This window comes from Bos indicus, chromosome 1 (genome assembly GCF_029378745.1).
Source record: "Bos indicus isolate NIAB-ARS_2022 breed Sahiwal x Tharparkar chromosome 1, NIAB-ARS_B.indTharparkar_mat_pri_1.0, whole genome shotgun sequence".
NCBI classification, from domain to species: Eukaryota; Metazoa; Chordata; class Mammalia; order Artiodactyla; family Bovidae; genus Bos; species Bos indicus.
Window position 1 is genome coordinate 16,120,058 of NC_091760.1, and position 20,305 is coordinate 16,140,362.

The 20,305-nt window shown below is 33.8% G+C and overlaps 1 protein-coding gene across 2 annotated transcripts in view; it reads right to left on the minus strand.

The window, feature by feature from the left end:
• Window positions 1–20,305, minus strand: part of NCAM2 (neural cell adhesion molecule 2) — a 568,800-nt gene that overhangs the window by 88,768 nt on the left and 459,727 nt on the right. For both annotated transcript variants that reach the window (XM_070786214.1, XM_070786219.1), the window contains exons 11-12: window positions 17,450–17,546; window positions 6,031–6,204 (exon numbers count right to left, since the gene is read on the minus strand). In XM_070786214.1, the coding sequence (XP_070642315.1) occupies window positions 6,031–6,204; window positions 17,450–17,546 (271 nt within the window). The remainder of the gene's footprint in view (window positions 1–6,030; window positions 6,205–17,449; window positions 17,547–20,305) is intronic.

The window sequence follows — 20,305 nt, forward strand, 5'->3', positions numbered from 1 at the left end:
CTTTCCACTACATGCAAATTAGAACAGATTTCCTTTCACTTAAAATATGAAATTACTGTGAATTACTTTTTCTTTCTTTCTTTGCAATTCATAAGAGTTTACGGCACTTGCATTTAACATAGACAGATGGTTTTTGCAGTCAGCTTCTCTTATGCCTTTCACCACTGAAATATAGCCATTTAGAAATGATAGCCACTTTTCTTTAGGTATATTTATGTTGGAAACAGTAGAATCATAAAAAAAGTATTTCTTGAAGAGAATTGTTAAAGCACATTGGAACTTATTAAGTTTTAAAAATCTGCAACAGTTTAGAGCTAACACTAATGATCATTTTAAATAATTTCTAAAATTGCGAAATTGAATAGTATATGTGGAGGGAAATCCAGTTTTGCTTAGGCAATTGCAAGTAATACAGATTCAAAGAAGCATTGGAATAAAAATTGTAAAGTGTAATTTGGAGTAATGTCAAAATATATTTTAGCTATTGAGAAACTAGAAGATTATTTAAGCAAAAACAAGCAAATAAACCAAAGAACCCCTTTAGATCCATTTCATCACAAGTGGTAGGCAAAGAAGTTTGTTAAGAAATGGTATATTATAGCTCTTCAAACATGAACGGGCTATCATAGATTCATATCACTGGATCACATGAATCCTTTACTCAATGATTATGAAAGATATCTGCTAAAATATCATAAAACAAAAAATACATAGTAATATGAACTTTAAGAACATACACACAAAAGAAAAAAAAATACAAAGATAAGAAGGAAAAAAGGAAATTCATTTTTAGTTAAAATAAACCACTGTGTATATGGTTTGAAAGAAGCAGAGACAGAAAGGACCTAAAAGTATGCTCACATTATATTCAGGGATATGTTCTGAGGTGTGTTTCCAAAAAAAAAATATATATATATATAAAAGGAAGTTTTTAAGTAGAAAAAATATATTAATGATTTCTTTATTTTTAATGCTACCACAACATAACATAGAAAATTTCTCATAAATTTAGGAATGTGACAAGTTAGATAACATCAAATATGGCAAAACACATTTGAGGAAATACATGTATGGGATTAATTTTGTTGAATTATGATGTTCATTCTCATTATTTTTATTCTATATTTTAAATAATCACTGGCATTCTTTTAAAATACTAACAAAAGCAGAAATGTTTCATACTCAACAATGACCATGGAAGAAATTTTTATATTTAGTAACATTAATAAAGTGTTTCCACTAATGATTATTCTGAGTTTTACATTCAGATTGAAAGAGGCCTAATCTGTACATTTTCATTAAAAATTAATTGACAATATAATAGAATCATGGCCTCTTACAATATTATGTATGCTGTAGACATAGCGTTATACATATACAATATGCTCCTCAATCACCAGTGAAGAATCCAGGAGCTGTTGAACAAACTGATCACAAGGCTGAGAAGCCCTGTCTTTGCAAACAACACCAAGTGGTTTTTTCTCTCACTTTTTAGTATACACATCTAGACAAGGATCACCAGATATTTGAGAAAAGTTTCCAGTATGAATGACAGAGAATAAAATAAATAAAAACAACAACAAAGTAAGTCTAGGAGAAAATCAGGGAGCAGAAACAACTTTGACAACAGACTATCATGAAGGATTTAGAAATTTAAAAATTGATAACAAACTAAAAATATAAATGTTACAGTGAAAAAATATATAGTAGGATGGTACTAATCTTCAATCTACTTCAGTTTAAGCTTATATTCAAAAGTTTGCTGATCTATCAGACATAGACTTATATGTTATAAATCCAAACAAATACTTCAAAACAATTTTGAAAAATATGCTTATTAAATGCTACTTTTCAAAGAAGAAATGGCTTTTTATACCATATAAATTGATGTTTTTTCTTTCAAATTTTAATTAAAACAGATTTTTTCACTAACACTAAAACCTGCATAAAAAGTTTTGAATTATATGTAACATGAAGCATGCACATAATCTTAACTGTAATGTTTTCAAAATAAATACTTTAATGTTAAATTTGCCATCAAAAAATTAAAATACACACAATGAAATTGCATCCTGCAAAACCACATTTAAAGTTCAATGGAACTATGCAATGAAAGGATTGAAAAATCCAACCGGGTATTTATTTTCAAATTATAGTCAATTATTATATTCCTTGATTAGTTAAAAAGGCAAGAACTCAGAAAGTAAAAGTTTCATTGAATTTTTATTGAGAAAGTGCTCTTATGTTCAAATAAAACTTATCCCCCTTATTTTCAGTAACAAAGGGAAATTCTACTAAAAGCTTAGACCTAAATAAAGCAAAGTGTATAATAATTTTGGTTTACACTGGAAGGACTTCTTGTGTGATTCTAGCTGTGATTTTATGTGTGTTTCTAAACATTTCACAAATCAATAGAAATAGATTATGCTATTTGAGAGAATTATTTTCTTCTCTGTTAAAAAGAGCTTGATATTTTAAAATATTAATTTTCCATTTTCATCTTGAAGACTGAAAACTGAGTAGCAAGTTTGCAAGATTATTATTTTCTCTTCATTTGTGCCCAATGAGGTATATATTAACACTTACAAAATGTTAAATGATATGGCAATGAGTATGTCATATAGCCCTCCCAGTCAAAAAGTCTTACTCCACCTGTAATACATGATTTTCACTCATAATTAAATGTTAGGATGACTCACATTCCATATTTGAATAGTTCAGGTTTTGATATCTGATTTGCTCATAATTCTCTATGTTTTGAAAATTAGTTTTGTGTCACATCAATGATTGGGATGATCAGTAAGGGTTTAGTTAAGCCCTGACAAAGAATATAATAATAGGTCTAGTCTTCAATTGCCCTCTAAGCCAGGTGCAGAGTTAGCAACTGAAATTCACAGAAGATTAATTAATAAGTCATTTAGAGTCACAATCCACTAACAGGAAATTTCCTATTGAATGACATTACAATCAAGCAAGAGCTGATATTTATGTCTAGGTGACTTCCCTGGTGGCTCAGATGGTAAAGCATCTGCCTACAATGTGGGAGATCCAGGTTCGATCCCCGGGTTGGGAAGATCCTCTGGAGAAGGAAGCGGCAACCCACTCTAGTACTCTTGCCTGGAAAATCCCATGGATGGAGGAGCATTGTAGACTACACTCCATGGGGTCACAAAGAGTAGGACATGACTGAGCGACTTCACTTTCACTATGATATTGGCAATTGGAATCAGATACATGAATAGTATATAATGTATTGTAGATACACGGAAAAGTAACTAAACAGACACTAAACTAATGTAAATTAGAAGAAGAAAACCACTCTGAGGGCAAAAAGATGCAGTAGCTGAAACGTTCATGACCATATGCACCTACCTTTATACAGATAAACCTAAATCAATCTTCTAAGAAATGCCTCAAAGGCAATGAGTACGATTATGTTCATAAAAATCTCAAAGTTTAAGATGAATGATTAGCACAAATTATAAAACAAAATATATAGTAATATCATTTTTTCATTATTCAAAAATATATGAGTCCCTTAACACATCTTCAAAGTAGATAAATACTTTGCTGCTGCTGCTGCTGCTGCTAAGTCGCTTCAATCGTGTCCGACTCTGTATGACCCCAGAGACAGCAGCCCACCAGGCTTCCCTGTCCCTGGGATTCTCCAGGCAAGAACACTGGAGTGGGTTGCCATTTCCTTCTCCAACACATGAAAGTGAAAAGTGAAAGTGAAGTCGCTCAGTTGTTCCTGACTCTTAGCGACCCCATGGACTGCAGCCTACCAGGCTCCTCTGTCCATGGATTTTCCAGGCAAGAGTACTAGAGTGGGGTGCCATTGCCTTCTCCGAAATACTTTGCAATGGAAAACAATTAAAAAAATAATGCTAAATAAGATTGCAAATTCTGAGGTTTGTGTATATACATATTCATAACTATACATAGATACACACATTACAGATTTTATTATGTCTCACAATTCAAACTTCAACAAAATTTTGAGGTCTATGAAATGAAATCAGCCTTTTAAATTTATTTTAAATAGATAAATGATAAAAAGGATATTATAGTAAATATGGACATTTTAGCTAAGATGCCTGGGAGTAACTCAGACAGAAGATAGTTAGGGTTTGCCACAGGTGTAGAAATGACTGAGTGACTGTCATTAGTGCCTATATTAAAATATAAATGCAATATAATTAAGAAATATGCAGTTCCTTTCTTGCCACTCATTCTAGGGAAGAGAGAATTTTAGCTTGAAATCACTTCCAAAGCAGGTGTGATTGTGAGAGGATTTTGTAGGTTGGCCAGGGTAAAAGAATAATTCTAGGCATTGTTAAAAGCACCTAAACTTGTCTAGTGAAGAACATGAGAGCAAGATTGAAGTATCCCTTTTAAAGTAAACTATAGTGACTCAATGAAATATGTGTGCTTAAGGCAGAAAGTTTAAGTCTAAACTATCTCATATATTCTAAAAGTCAAATTATTGATGTAAATTTTATAGCAAACATAACCATCATTATGCATTCCACATTTCATATTTCTATTAGTATAAAGCATTTGCTATTCTGATCTTTACTCTATTTTATATCTTTACCATATCTTTATGAAAATGGTACATCTCCTTGCTAAAGGAAGAACAAATGCCAGACACACATATTCTAGATTGCTAGGGTTGGTAATCCCAGTGGGATTACCCAGCTTGTGGAGGGTCTGGCAATGTAAATATTCTGCTAAGTGCAATTTCTATAATGTCCAGACTTGACATTTCTTATCTTCATATCTGTGCCAACTCAACACAGGTGAGTCTAGAGTGATTTTATCTGTTCTGTCTCCATTGTCTACTAGGACACCGTCACAGGAAGGTTCATGCCTTTCATAGAAACCATACATGTTACACCATACATGTTAGGGTCAAGGCAGAGCCAGCAGAGGGAAACCATGCAACAGTACTTTCTTTACTAGTTTATACTATCTTTTTTGGCCACAAGATGTTATCCTATGTCCCAATTGTGCGTATGTGTCTAAGTCGCTCAGTCATGTCTGAGTCTGCGATCCCATGGACTGTAGCCCGCCAGGCTCATCTGTCCATGGAATTCTCCAGGCAAGAACACTGGAGTGGATTGCCATTCTATTCTTCAGGGCATTTTCCCCACTGAGGATTGGAACCTGGGTCTCCTGCATTGCAGGCAGATTCTTTACTCTCTGAGCCACCAGGGAAGCAGTATATCCCAATTAACAGAGTCCCAATCTGTTAATTTACTATTGTTTCCTATTTAGTTTCTTCTCCTAATAATGGCAGAAATATCACACATTCATATGATGAAATTCTACATAAGTGGAAAGAAGTGTTGTAAACTGTTTTAACTTCTCAGATTTAGCTAATTCTATTAATCAAAATGTCATGACTCTCAGTAAAAAATCTGAGTTTTTCAAACATAATTTTGAAGTAAATGTTAGCATGTGAGGTCAAGTTGTATAGGTGGCTTCATAAGTATACATGCAAGGCATCTATATTTTACAGTATGACTTTCATACCTACTTGTGAAATAAATATTATTAATAAATGAAATTTGATAACTGATAATATTCAGCTTTCAAGTGTAACATGTCACCAATTTCTTTTCCAACACACAAAGTTTAAATACAAACTTTTTCCCCTTGGAATTAAACTTTGGTGATTTTGCTCAATTCTTATTTTTTAAATCTTAGTTTTGGCCACACCACGCAGCTCATGGGATCTTAGTTCCCCAACCAGTGACTGAATTCCAGGCCATGGCAGTGAAAGTGCTGAGTCCCAATCACTGGACCTCCAGAGAATTCCTAAAACTCTTTAAACTTTACTAAACATGGAAAATTTTCTACTCTTTATTAATGAATTCTGAAGAAGAACAGGACAGTGGGAATGTCTCCCCATCCTATCTCATTAAAATAAAAATAGCACATTGAAGGGAAAATAAAAAGCTAATCATACAGGTATATTGAAGATGAGCTTGGATTAGCCAACATGCTTTGAAATCATTGACTCACTTTGAACTCCATGGGAGCGTACTATTTTCCAGGTTTCTGATGCCACTTCTTTGACATCCACTTGATAGTGATTAATAGGCACGCCTCCATGGGAGTCCGGCTTGCTGAAAGAAACCTTGGCTGTGGTCTGTGACAGCTCTATAATCTTCACTCCATAGGGACTTGATGGAACATCTACAAAGGAATAAAAACAAAGGAAATATAACCCAGGTAATGTGGATGGCCATTATTAAGATTTACGGTGCTCTGAGAACTAGGAATAAATGAAAATTGCTGCCTCTATCACTTAATATATTTGAATTACAAAGCTTGCACAAACCACTGAATGATATCTTCAAACTACAGGAAAGTATACACTGGTTCATGTTTATTACTGTAGAAAATAGTAAATTCAATATCAAATTTCATTTATTAAGGGAAGTTTTACTTCTGTCTTTACTATCCAATATAAGCATTTTATTTCCATTCAAGAAAAACAAGTTCCTGAGTGTATGTATATATGTGTGTGTGTGTGTGTGTGTGAAAGAGAGAGAGAGAGAGAGAAGGCAGGTACAAGTAAAATATAAGAAAACTAGATTTTATTGAATTATGAACATAAATAATTATCTTTAGTGAAAATGTGATATTTATTTTTGTTTATAAAAATTATATTAATAATTGGGCAAATGTTTAGAGAAATTGTCATTATGAAATAAATAAAGCTTTAAACTATCTTTTAAATTTTTCCTTATGAATCATTTAATTAAAATAATGTTACATATTTAAGTTTTAATCCTTTAGTTGAGATATTTACATTTTAATCCCTGCAATTAAAGGAAACAGTTACAAAATCTTTTTTCTATGTGCTTTGTAATAATCCTTTACTCATATTACTTCAAACACAAGAAGATACCCTTGAGCAGATACCTTTGGGTGAAACTTCATTGTATTTTCTAGTACACAAAGCCTTGTAAAGAATTATCTGAAAGGCCAAACAAGCAACAGGAGAGTGTAAGAGAGAAAAAAGTCTTGATGAGGAAATCAATGAAACCTCTGCTCTGAAAACATGAGCAATTAGAGACATGTTAAACATTAAAGGAATTTCTCTCTGTCCCTTCTGTCTCTCTGTCTCAGTCTTTCTTCAATATCACATTTGAAAAAAATCATAAAGATTAGAAATATATACAATTTAGGTAAATTATATATAGGTATTTTATAAATATGTAAATTAAGTATATACTTCCATCTCAGGAATAAACTTTACAAAACGAAAATCACTTGATTGAGAATAATGCAGTAATTGTAAATTTTTGATTCAGTATAATCAAACATTCATATAAAAATCTCTAATGGCTGTCAAGAGTCAAATGTGCCTTATTTGCTAGAGTTAAAAGAGAGCACTGTAGATCACATAAAAATATGTCTTACAAATGACACTGGACAAGAGCCAAGAGGTCAGGTTTATGGCCTTTTGGATATTAATATTGTAAAGAAATGCAACAGTGTACATTTCAGGTCTAATTAGTGATTGCAAATTATTTGGCAGTCCTATGAAGTGCATTATACTAAAACTCTAAGGTTCAGAAATAAATATGCAGAATATGGATGCATCCCAAAGTCATACAACTATGAAAATATTACCTGGAAATAGACATTTTAAGTTATCTTAATAATTTATTTAAGCTGTCATATACAAACATTATTATAATTTTACAGGGTTTTCCTGGTGGCTTAGATGGTAAAGAAAAGTTTCTTTAATCACTAGGTTATAACCAAAGTTTCTTTTCAGCTGTAGGTTTGATCTAAAGTATGCAGAAGAGGGAAAACAAACACATATTGATTGTTCCACGTAAGACTGAGCCGGTGTTGAGTGACTCTGTAACATCAATTAGGACTAAGTTGGGCATCACAGCAACAACATTTAGTTTGAGGGCACATTTCAAAAGAAAAGTTTTTAAGTACTAGTGGAGGCTGGAAGAGCTTCCCAGGTGGTTCAGAGGTAAAGAATCTGCCTGCCAATGCAGGAGACGTAGGTTTGATCCCTGAGTCAGGAAGATCCCCTAGAGCAGGAAATGGTAATCTGCTTCAGTATTCTCGCCTGGACAATCCCATGGACAGAGGAGCCTGGTGGGATACTGCCCAGAGGTCGCAAAGAGTTGGACATAACTGAGACTGAGCACGCATGCAGAGAGAGGGTCAAAGGGCTCCCACCTTTGACCCTATGGTATGTACACAGTTTGGGGTTCTTACCCTTAGTACAGAAGTATGCACCATTTGCTAAGCTGTATACTCTGATATGGTACACCAACTGAACCTTTAGTCTTAGCATAAATGTACCATTACAAAAGTATAGGTGAGTGGGTATTTTTTCTATCTATTCTCAGACCTCTTGACTCTTAGCTCGGTTTTCATTTACATTTATTTTTTGTTGGCTTCTTCTTTCTCTTACCTGACTAAAAAGAAAAGTGTGCTTGTAATTTGAAGCTCTAAAATCTTTTTTTAGATAAAATCTGATTTTATATGTCCAACCACCCAATGGCTACTAAATTATGAATTTCTTGAGGAAAGGGAAAAAATATTTGCTATACACAATTTATACATGCAAGCATATATACATACATATATACACAGATGAACTGTTGAAAAAAAGTGATGGGCTATACTCAGGCCTCAGGAAATATATGATAAATTACAATTTTCATCAATTAAAAATATGATATAGAGGTACAGATTTTGGCCAAGTAAATAGTGCCTGACACCTAAACTAACACCTCTAATTCTTCTCTCCACTTTCTCAATTGTTTCATAATCACATTCATTCTTGATCCTACCTCTGATATATACATCAGCATTAGTCACAAAGTTATTTTTATTTTTCTTGCATTTTAATTCTTGAGATGAGAAAATTCCGTGAGATGGTGAAGGACAGGGAAGCCTGGCGTGCTATAACCCTTGGTGTCTCAAAGAGTCAGATACCACTTAGCAAATGAATAACAACATCTTTTCATTCCTGCTTGCACTGTGAACTCCAAAGCCCATGCCCCATATGCTTCTTCCTGAAATGCCATTAGTGGCTCTCAGCTTCCTCTTCTGTTGGACAGCCCACCAAGTTTGAATCCATATGGCATGGAAATGCAAAATCAATATTTCTAAAGACCACTCTGATCATGTTACTTTCCTGAGGAGATATTCAGGAGCTTCCTCCTCTTTACAACCTCAAACTTAGACTTTTCTGTCTGGCTTTCAAGATCCTGAAATATCTAACCTCACTGGGTGTATTCAAGCAAAAGATCATATTTTAAAAGATGATCAAACACAACCCACTGTTTCAAATGGGGACTGTGGATGTTGAATTTCATTCACAATGCTCCCATCATTCCATCTCAATAACTAAAGAATGCCACCTATCACTAAATGAATAAAAAGCATAATTGTACAAACACTTTATTTATATTTACTTTTCCTTTTCATCTCTACTAGTACCAACATAGGATTGGGTGAAAAGCCTGGATATATATCATCAGAATCTATAAATCCAAAGTCTGGCCTTTTGTCAGCTGCAACCCTGGACATGTCTGTTAATCTTTTCCACAGTCAGTATTTTTCTCCCCAAAATGGAGATTAGAATAACGTCCACGCTAGGGATGTTACTTGCATTAACTAATGAAAAACATGTAAACCAGAACCTGAAATACATTAATAATACACACTTAGTAAATATTAGTCATCATAGTTTTGCTATCCTTCCCTGATAACCACATTCTTACTATCACTTTATTTTGTATCCACTGACATCTTTCAATATTCAGTAAACTGGTCGGTAAAAGATACAATACTGAGATTCAGCTTAGAAATTTTTGCTGTGTATAGTAGCAAAGAGTTGCTGTCACAGTCCAGGAGTCACATAGGGATCGTCTGTGAAGTTGATGTATGATTCTAGGCAAATAAAACTCATTTAGTATCAGTTTTATTTTAAGCAAAATGTTAATAATAACAGCATTAAAGTTGCTGTTGTGTGGGTAAGTTAATGGGGATATATATCACAGGGTATTTACAAATATCATTCCACTTACCCTTTCTTTAAAACAGCTCTCAGTGTCTAAATAACATTGATGTAAATTTTGATATTTAAGCATATATCTAAGGTCATAGTTTGATCAAAGTATAAAGGAGAAAACATAAAAAATCTTTCTTGGTAATCATTTATACGTTGTAACAGGTAAAGGAATAATAAGAGGAGTTGCTTCTCTGACTTTAATTCTGATAAAATAAAACAATACAATTAAATAAAATGGAACTAGTAAGTAAAGTTAGAGTATAAACAACCTGATTAATAAGGAAGAGGGCAGTAAGCAGATATATATGTGTATGTATATTTATATATACATATCTATATGTATCTCTCTCTCTCTCTCTCTCTCTATATATATATATATATATATATACAGATAGATACACATAGATATTTGGAAACAAATTCAAAACAATACATCAAATATTATGTTCCCCTGCCCAACAACAAAACAGCATCCTAAAATGAAGATACTCCCTATAAAGCAGAATCTTGAAAGCACATGCCCCAAGATATTCATGTGGAGGAAAAGAGTTGAAGAATATAATGTACTTATAAAGGATAATTTGGGTAAGTAAATTTTTAAAAAACATTTTCAACTTGATTATGAATCATGAGATTAAAAAACAGTATTTCTTCAGGAGTCAGGATTAGGTAGGGGCTTATAGAAATCATGATGTTCATTCACTCATATTGCACCCTATCACTTCTGGATTCATGGATATCCAACCTCTGATTTTTCCAAGGCCAAACTCTTCATCTTGGAATAATATTACTTTTACTTTTCTGCAGAACACTGTCATCAGGGAGCTCTTCTCTTCCTTTTATTTTTCTTTGGACTTTCAGTCTCGCTTTCTTCTCTGTCTTATTACGATGAATTAAAAAGATTTCTGCAGTTCTACTCCCTTCTCAGACAACAAGCTCTTTAGTTTCCCTATCACACAACTTAGCTGTTTTGAGTTTCTACCCCAACATCTTTATTTCTGAAACTTTGGTTTCCTGGATTGCTGGGAAAATGGCAATTAAGATACAGTGGTTCAGAGACACTGACTCAGCTCTTTCCCCAGCAGTGAGGGTATAGTATCACTTAACTTAGATCAATCAGAACAATTTGTCAATCTTGTAAGAATTTTAAAATATTTTTTCTTAATATTTGTAATCAATTTTTCTAAAATGGTGTTTGAATCCTTATCTCAAATACTTTCATATGATACCCCTCCTCCATTTCTATCACTATGCTACTCCTCTTTACCAAAAGAAATGGAAGGCTAAAATCTTTATTCCCTGGGCTCACTTGCTGCTATGGTTGTTACCACCATAAAGGCATTTAGGATGAGTGGCACATCCTCATGGTTTAACATGCTAAACCAGTGTGAGTGTCATTCCTATTCTTCTGAGCAGGCGCATGTGGACAAGAGGACATACAGATGTGGATTACAGAAGTACCTCGACTCCTTACTCCACAGTCTATTCAATTTCTGGTGCCGGGGGCTGTGAAATCAGTAGAAGGGTAGCTTGACTGCAAAGTTTCTTGACCTCTGATAAGCAGCCGGGGGCTGTGAAATCAGTAGAAGGGTAGCTTGACTGCAAAGTTTCTTGACCTCTGATAAGCAGTTGCAGACTTGACTTTGGACCTCACTTGAGGTATATTAAGACCTTGAAGTCAGAAGACTGGTGGCTATCTCATGCCTTCCCTCTCCCCTGTTTCTCAAATAAATTTATAACCACCCATGTCTCCATATTAAAATATTATTTCCTGGTTTATTTATCAATCTCCACCTGATAAAAGTCCCAAATATTAAGGGAATTCTCATATAAAGAATTGAGTTTCCTAGATTTAGTAAGACCCTACCATGCAAAGTGTATATATCAACTGCATTCACCTCAAGGATAATGCTGAAATGGCTTTCATCTGCTTCGGCTCTGAGTGGCCACATTATTTACAATAAATTTTATATATTTTTCCTATTTCAATTGTGAGCTTAATCTAACATTATAGCCAATCTGTAGCACATCTGAAACTGTAAATTCCTCATATCATTACCCATCTGGTTTGCTCCAAATTCCAAATCAAATCATTATTCTATTGATCTTTTAACATCATTTGATCACATATGTTTAAAATTTTCTCCTCACAGGTAGTGATACTAAACTTCTGAATAATTGTTTTCAATTTTATTTGTTCATTTACTTTTATAACTGTCAGGTACACTACAGCCTGGGGGGCTGCAGTCCATGAGGTTGCAAAGAGTCGGAAACGACAGAGCGACTAAGCACATATACACAACTATGACTCATAAGCAAATCAAATGACGCATTTTGAACTCTTAATAAATTCAATAATTCATATAAATCTACTATAAGCCAGGTAATTTTCAAAGACAAAACTTTCCCTTATAGTATAGGAAAAAAGAGAAAGATGTAGATTTTTCAGGTTAGATATCTCAAAATTGATTATGTAAGAGAAACTTACATATTAAATAATACATATTAAAAATTACATATTAAAACTCAACATTTAGAAAACTAAGATCATGGCATCCAGTCACATATCTTCATGCCAAATAGATGAGGAAACAGTGGCTGACTTCATTTTTCTGGGCTCCAAAATCACTGCAGATGGTGACTGCAGCCATGAAATTAAAAGACGCTTACTCCTTGGAAGAAAAGTTATGACCAACCTAGATACTATTATTCAAAAGCAGAGATATTACTTTGCCAACAAAGGTCCGTCTAGTCAAGGCTATGGTTTTTCCAGTGGTCATGTACGGATGTGAGAGTTGGACTGTGAAGAAAGCTGAGTGCTGAAGAATTAATGCTTTTGAACTGTGGTGCTGGAGAAGACTCTTGAGAGTCCCTTGGACTGCAAGGAGATCCAACCTGTTCATTCTAAAGGAGATCAGTCCTGGGTGTTCTTTGGAAGGAAAGATGCTAAAGCTGAAACTCCAGTACTTTGGCCACCTCATGCGAAGAGTTGACTCATTGGAAAAGACTCTGATGCTTGGAGGGATTGGGGGCAGGAGGAAAAGGGGACTACAGAGGATGAGATGGCTGGATAGCATCACTGACTCGATGGACGTGAGTTTGAGTGAACTCCGAAATTGGTGATGGACAGGGAGGCCTGGCGGCTGTGATTCATGGGGTCGCAAAGAGTCAGACAGAGCGACTGAACTGAACTGAACTCCTTGGAAGGAAAGTTATGACTAACCTAGATAGGATACTAAAAAGCAGAGACATTACTTTGCCAACAAAGGTCCATCTAGTTAAAGCTATGGTTTTTCCAGTGTTCATGTATGGATGTGAGAGTTGGACTATAAAGAAAGATGAGTGTCAAAGAATTGATGCTTTTGAACTGTGGTATTGGAGAAGTAAGACCCTTGAGAGCCCCTTGGACTGCAAGGATATCCAACCAGTCCATCCTAAAGGAGATCAATCCTGGGTGTTCATTGGTAGGACTGATTTTGAAGCTGAAACTCCAATACTTTGGCCACGTGATGCAAAGGGCTGACTCATTTGAAAAGACCCTGATGCTGGGAAAGATTGAGGGCAGAAGGAGAAGGAGACGACAGAGGATGAGATGGTTGGATGGCATCACCAACTCAATGGAGATGGGTGAACTTCGGAGTTGGTGATGGACAGGGAGGCCTGGCCTGCTGCGGTTCATGTGATCGAAAAGGGTCAGACATGACTGAGCGACTGAACTGAACTGAACTGAAGAGAAACTTAGTTTTATATTTAGTTGAAGAAAATGTATTTTCCAATGAACTGATTTCAAGCTGCTTTCAAATTTTATGGAACAAGGGTCTAGATAAAATGTAGTCCAGGTACAAGGGCAAGTAGATTGACTATAATTACATATCAACAGAATTCTGTTCAACTGATCCAATTTAACCTGTAAGAAGGTCTCTATTCTTAAAAATGACTTGCATAGGCTGAAACATGACATAGGTGAAAATGCAAATGACTGCCTCACGGGTATTTGTGAATTAAATCAATCTTAGAAAGAGAGCAAAAATATTGGATTTGACAAGATCTCAGTAAGTTAAAAGAATGAGCTCAAATGGACAAGATGAAATTTAATAGGGGTAAGTACAGAGTCCTGAACTGAGGTTAAAACAAATCAGTTGTGAAGCATAGCACAGGAGACCTCAGCAGGTCTCCTAGTATTAGCTTGTGTGAAAAAAGGAGGTAGGAAAAGACTTGAAGGAAAAAAGTGGCAAATCAAGTGAAATTTATGAATTGTTTAATAAAATACAATGTCCATAATAAATAAGATTGTTATCCCAGTATCAGATACAACTGTGCATTCATCATCTATGATGTCCTAGAATTAGCCAGTTTTAAAAAGAGACCTAGCTACTCTCAGCTGCTGTTATTGTTCAGTTGCTAGGTCATGTCCAAATCTTTATGACCCCAAGGACTGCAGCTCGCCAGGCTTCCCTGTCCTTCACTATTTCCTGGAGTTTGCTCAAATCCATGGCCATTGAGTCAGTGACTCTATATAATTATCTCATATCTGCTACCATTTCCACCATTTGCCTTCAGTCTTTCTCAGCGTGAGGGTCTTTTTCCAATGAGTCCAGTCTTCGCATCAGGTGGCCAAAGTATTAGAGCTTTAGCTTCAGCATCAGTCCTTACAATGTACATTTTGGGTTGATTTCCTTTAGGATTGACTGGTTTGATCTCCTTGCTGTCCAAGGGATTCTTAAGAGTTTCTCCAGCACCACAATTCAAAAGTAGCAAATTCTGGTGCTCAGCCTTTTTTATGTTCTAATTCTCACATGACTACTGGAAAAACCATAGCTTTGACAACACTCATAGTGAAGAATGATACTTAAAAATTAAGATCTGGCTGCCAAGCATGCTCTTTTGTTACTGGGATGTTGTAGCTCTCAAGTTCTCTCAGTGTGTAGAATTATCTTAAAAATTCTTTTCTAAATCACATTCCTGGCAAAAGGAAGCTCCCTGTAGAAGTGGTTGAACACACACACACACACCTCCACTTCTTTTCTCTATCCAGCTATGTACACAAGACCAGAGTACTCCCAACACCCAATCATCAACTCTGGATCATTCTAATTTTTGCATTTACTGATCTCTTCCCCAAAGGTGAGATAATTATATTGATTTTATTAGCCATGCTAACCCTACAAACTTCAGAAATTAATCATTCATCACTGCCCCCATTTCTTTATTGAAAACTCTCCTTACTCTGATCAGGCTCCCATACTCTTCTCTGGGTTGCTGTCTCTGTCTTAAAACAGGCACATCCTTTCACCGAGCCTGACTTCCAACACCTCACACTGAACAAATGAAAACCATTTAACTCCATTCACTACATTCAGTGTTAAACATCATATGCTGGATTGCCATGCCCTACCCTATCCACAAAAAAACACCCACTTTGCTCAGATGTGAAAAATGAAAGTGAAAATGTTAGTCACTCAGTCATGTCTGACTCTTTGTGACCCCATGGACTGTAGCCCACCAGGCTCCTCCATCCATGGAACTCTCCAGGCAAGAATACTGCAGTGGATTGCCTCCATTTCCTTCCAGGGGATATTCCCAACCCAGGGATTGAACCTGGGTCTCCTGCATTGCAGGCAAATTGTTTACCATCTGAGCCACCAGGGAAGCCAGATGTAGGACTTAATTATTCAGGAGGAAAAAAAAAGGAAGGAAAGAAAGGAAGAATAGAGAATATATTTTGGAAATACATGACATATGAAACTACATAGATATTATGTAATGAATTCAATAAGACTTTAAATCTCATCAGTATAATGTTCTATATTTCATAGTTTCTTGAATTATGAATTTCCAAAAACTAAAAAAAATTTTAAAAGGTCATTTATCAAGTTCTACCTTATAGAAAATGGGGTCATTTTTCAAAAAAGCAATATATAATAGTACATCAATGTTAATATATTTATATTATATTAACTATAATATATATAGCAATCATATGTCTAGATATTATTTATAAACAGTTTCTACAAGGACATTTGCCTAATTTTCTAAAGCTTGGAATTGACATGAGTAGTGGATGCTTCTCATTACTACAATTAATACTTCAATTTATTATAAATGAATTTGATGTGATTTAACACATTTCATTTTCTAGAATTTAGTTTGCTTGTACAAAGATTTATTCATATGACTAACTGCATGCAGTCTACTTCCAATGATTTTCATTGAGATTAGTTTTCTAATGACTTCCTGGTAGACAGTACACTCTAGTTTATATTCTCCCTTATTTCATCATTTTCTGCCTCTTTTCCTTTCTATATTAACTCCTTCTAATTTTAACTTGTTCCTTATCATTTCCTTCCCTAAAAACTCTCCACAGAATCCTTCTCTTCCTTTACCCATAATGTAGTACAATAAAACTTGAATTGGAGAAGAGCAGGTTTTCCAGTTACATAATAATTTGATTATTATTAGCTTCATAACTTTTAAATTTCCCTTTTGATCTTCACAACTAATGACTTTAAGATATATCTACATATCAAAAGAAATACTTCATAACAATATAAAATTACAGCTATATAATTTAACTTTATATAATTTATTTAATATTTTATATTATATAATTTATTTGAAAAAGTTTCAAAATATTTTCATGAAAGTTATTTATTCTATTAAAATATAATAGTATAATGATTTTCTGATATTTCCCTACCTGGACCTAGAAGACAATAAATTATATTTACATCATCTGAACTTTATAAGTATAAACATGGATATTTCCAGATTTCTAACTAGTCTTGTACTAATGGTAAAATCTATATGTGTTTATATATATATACATAAATATAAATATATATATATAATATAAATACAAATAAAAACATAGCTAGATTTCTAGTTAAGGTAAACTTTAACCTGCATGATATTTTATCTATATATTTTAAGCTTTAAGGGAAGAACTGGAATGTTTTTATATATACAAAATGAAACATATTTCAGCAAATTACATAACTCTAAATTTTAACAATAAAGTTACTGTTTATTCTTTCAATTTAGAATTTTAAAACAGATTAATTTTAATTACTCTAAAGATATATTTTATTGGTATTTTTGACAAGATTTTTACTTTACATGAATATAGTTTGATTTCTTAAGACATATGTTTCCTAACACTTTCGTAGATGTGTCATATATAAAGTTGGGGGAATGAGAATGAAAACTAATCTTGATTAGTGAATACAATCTAAGCCCTCACTGTATCATACAGAACTGTTACAATATTTTAAGCACCAGTTCTATCTTTCTCATAGTAACCTGTATCAGGATTATGAAAATATAAAAACTATTTACTTCAGGAAATATTTTATGAGATATCAGAAATTACTACGTTATACTTACCAGCCAAAGCAAGAATATACTCTTGAAATCTTGTTCCTATACGATTAGTAGCTGTGCAATTATATCGTCCAAAGTCATTATCGGATGTAGGTGCAATCTAAAATAATTATAATAATAAAAGTTTCACAATTTTAAAACAATATCACAGAAGTTTTAAAATAGTCTGTAGCATCACTATCATCTTCATATATATACAATTACTGAAAACTTGTCATAACTCTTTTTTCTGTATCAAGTAAGCATTCTCTCCTTTTAAGATATAATCCATAGTTTTGTACTATCCATGTGTGTCCATGTGCTTAGGTGCTCGGTCCTGTTCAACTCTTTGCGACCCCATGGACTCTAACCCACCATGCTGCTGCTAAGTGGCTTCAGTCGTGTCCGACTCTGTGTGACCCCATAGACTGCAGCCCACCAGGCTCCCCCATCCCTGGGATTCTCCAGGCAAGAACACTGGAGTGGGCTGCCATTTCCTTCTCCAATGCATGTAAGTGAAAAGTGGAAGTGAAGTTGCTCATTCCTGTCCGACTCCCAGCGACTCCATGTACTGCAGCCTACCAGGCTCCTCTGTCCGTGGGATTTTCCAGGCAAGAATACTGGAGTGGGGTGCCATTGCCTTCTCCACTAACCCACCATAGGACCAGGTAAATTACAGCTAGTCTATCGATTTATTAAGTAGATAAATACTACCTTTTTGTTTCATGTATTCAAGCGAAAAATCATCAGATATTTATATATGTAAAGTACAGAAAATAGTACCGATTGAAAAATATATATTCTGCAATTGCTACAAATGACTAAAAATAGGAATCTTGTAACAAAAGCATTGTTAACTCTGTTTTCTACCTTGCTGTCTTCGATCAGGCAGGTTTAAAGTTTAAGAAAGGTTCAAAATACCACAGCTTTCTCTTCCTCTTATGATTTTATTAAACATAAAATATTAAGAAAGGGTGAGGATATATTTAAAATAAAAATCTTTCAGGAAGGTATTTTGCAAGAAAATATTTCCCTGTGTACCAATCCCTGTTGGCAGGCATAGTATCTTGGTATCTAATAATGTATCTTGCCCCTACTGTTGTTCAATTCCTATCATTCTCTTTCAGTTTAGGTGGAAAATAGTTGACCTCAGTCCTTACACACTTGAAATCCATAATTAAGTTAACCTTCTGGGATTCTATTGTTGAACAGTGGGACCAACCCTGTAATTCTAATGTACGAAAATTCTGAAGTATCAATTCAGAAAAGAGATTTGGTGATCGTAAAGATATAATTTTCAATTCCAGTAACTGTTATTAAGAGAGAATAAGCGTACAATAGAGTTGCTGTTAATTTCAAGTCTATCCCAAAAGGGGAAAATGGTTTTGTGATAATGGGAGGCTATTAACTACAAGTGCAATTTGGAAGTCCATTGAAGGTGATAATTCTGAAAGGGTACAAAAAGCCGTGTCATTCATCTTCTAGTCAGATGTCCATCTAGGAATAGATTATAGCTCTAAGGACTAGAAGCTTTAACAGCCCATATATAAGTACTTTTAAATGACTAAAATATTAATTTTTCATATAGTCAGGTTATAATAAGCTAGGTTAACTAGAAAACAATTTTACTACTCAGAAAGTTTACTAAAAATGTCTTTATTCTACAAATATATGAGAAAGTCATTTGTATATCCCAAAGGGAAGAATGTGTACTGAATAAAGGCAATGCAAATACAGGACGGATGTGACAAAGAATCCTGACTATTGTACAGTTCCTCAAGATCCATAAAGTAACTTAAATATACCTATTTTAACTGGAACACATTTTAAAAGGCTCAGTTCAGCTTTGATTTTATGTTCCTGGGAGTTCACTTATCAAAAGACAAAGTCTTTGTAATTTTAGCCGAAATAAGTAGTTTCTTTATCATGCTCTATGATTAACAAATAGAGAAATGATCCCTAGTAGCACAGACTATTAAAAAAACACAGATCACACAACTGGGCCAAATCATGTCCCCTCCAGCCTATTTCGTATATTCTAGGAAAGCAGTAGAGTCCAACAAGTGGTTTTTAAAAGTTCAATGCCAGCATAGTGAAATAATAGATAATTTTATCAAAATGCATAATAATATATAACAAAGGTATATAATTCATATATATTCATATTAACTATATTTAATATATAAAATGTTACTTGTATTTATTCAATAAGTACTAGAAACATCTACTTAGGATACTACTTCATATTTTAATATGCAGTTAAAATAATTCAAGTTTACTTCAGATGTTGGGCTTTGATAGAACATTATAAAATACCAAGTGTAGTTTTTAACACCAAAATATTAACTGAGAGAACAATGTTAATAAAGGAATTTGTGAGTTCTTTCCTAAACACTTAAGGGCAGAATATTATTCCAGTCTACCTATTAGAAACTTTCTGAATCAAATTTTCTCAAATATTAAAAAGCTGTCCTATTACCTCAGGGGAACACTTAGGGAAAACAAATGACTAAATCTGTAAGGCCTTGAGAAATATATTTATTGGCAAGAACCAAAAGGATTTATAGAATGTTTTGTTATTTTTTTAAATTCACATTAAAAAATGAACATATGTATGTAATCAAAGGAAAAAACTGTTAATTCAAGGAATCTACTATTAACCAGATTATTATTAATTGGAAAATTTATTTTTATTTTTATATGTTCTTAAGTATTAGCAATTATGTAACTACTATAATAATTTATAGAGAAAAATCATTATAATGTACATCCTAAGGAACTATATATGCTACTAATTCAAAATTAGTAACATTATTACTGATTCTTCTTATTGTTGTTATTGTTATTTTGCTTTAGTGTATTAAGTTGTTTTTGTTATAC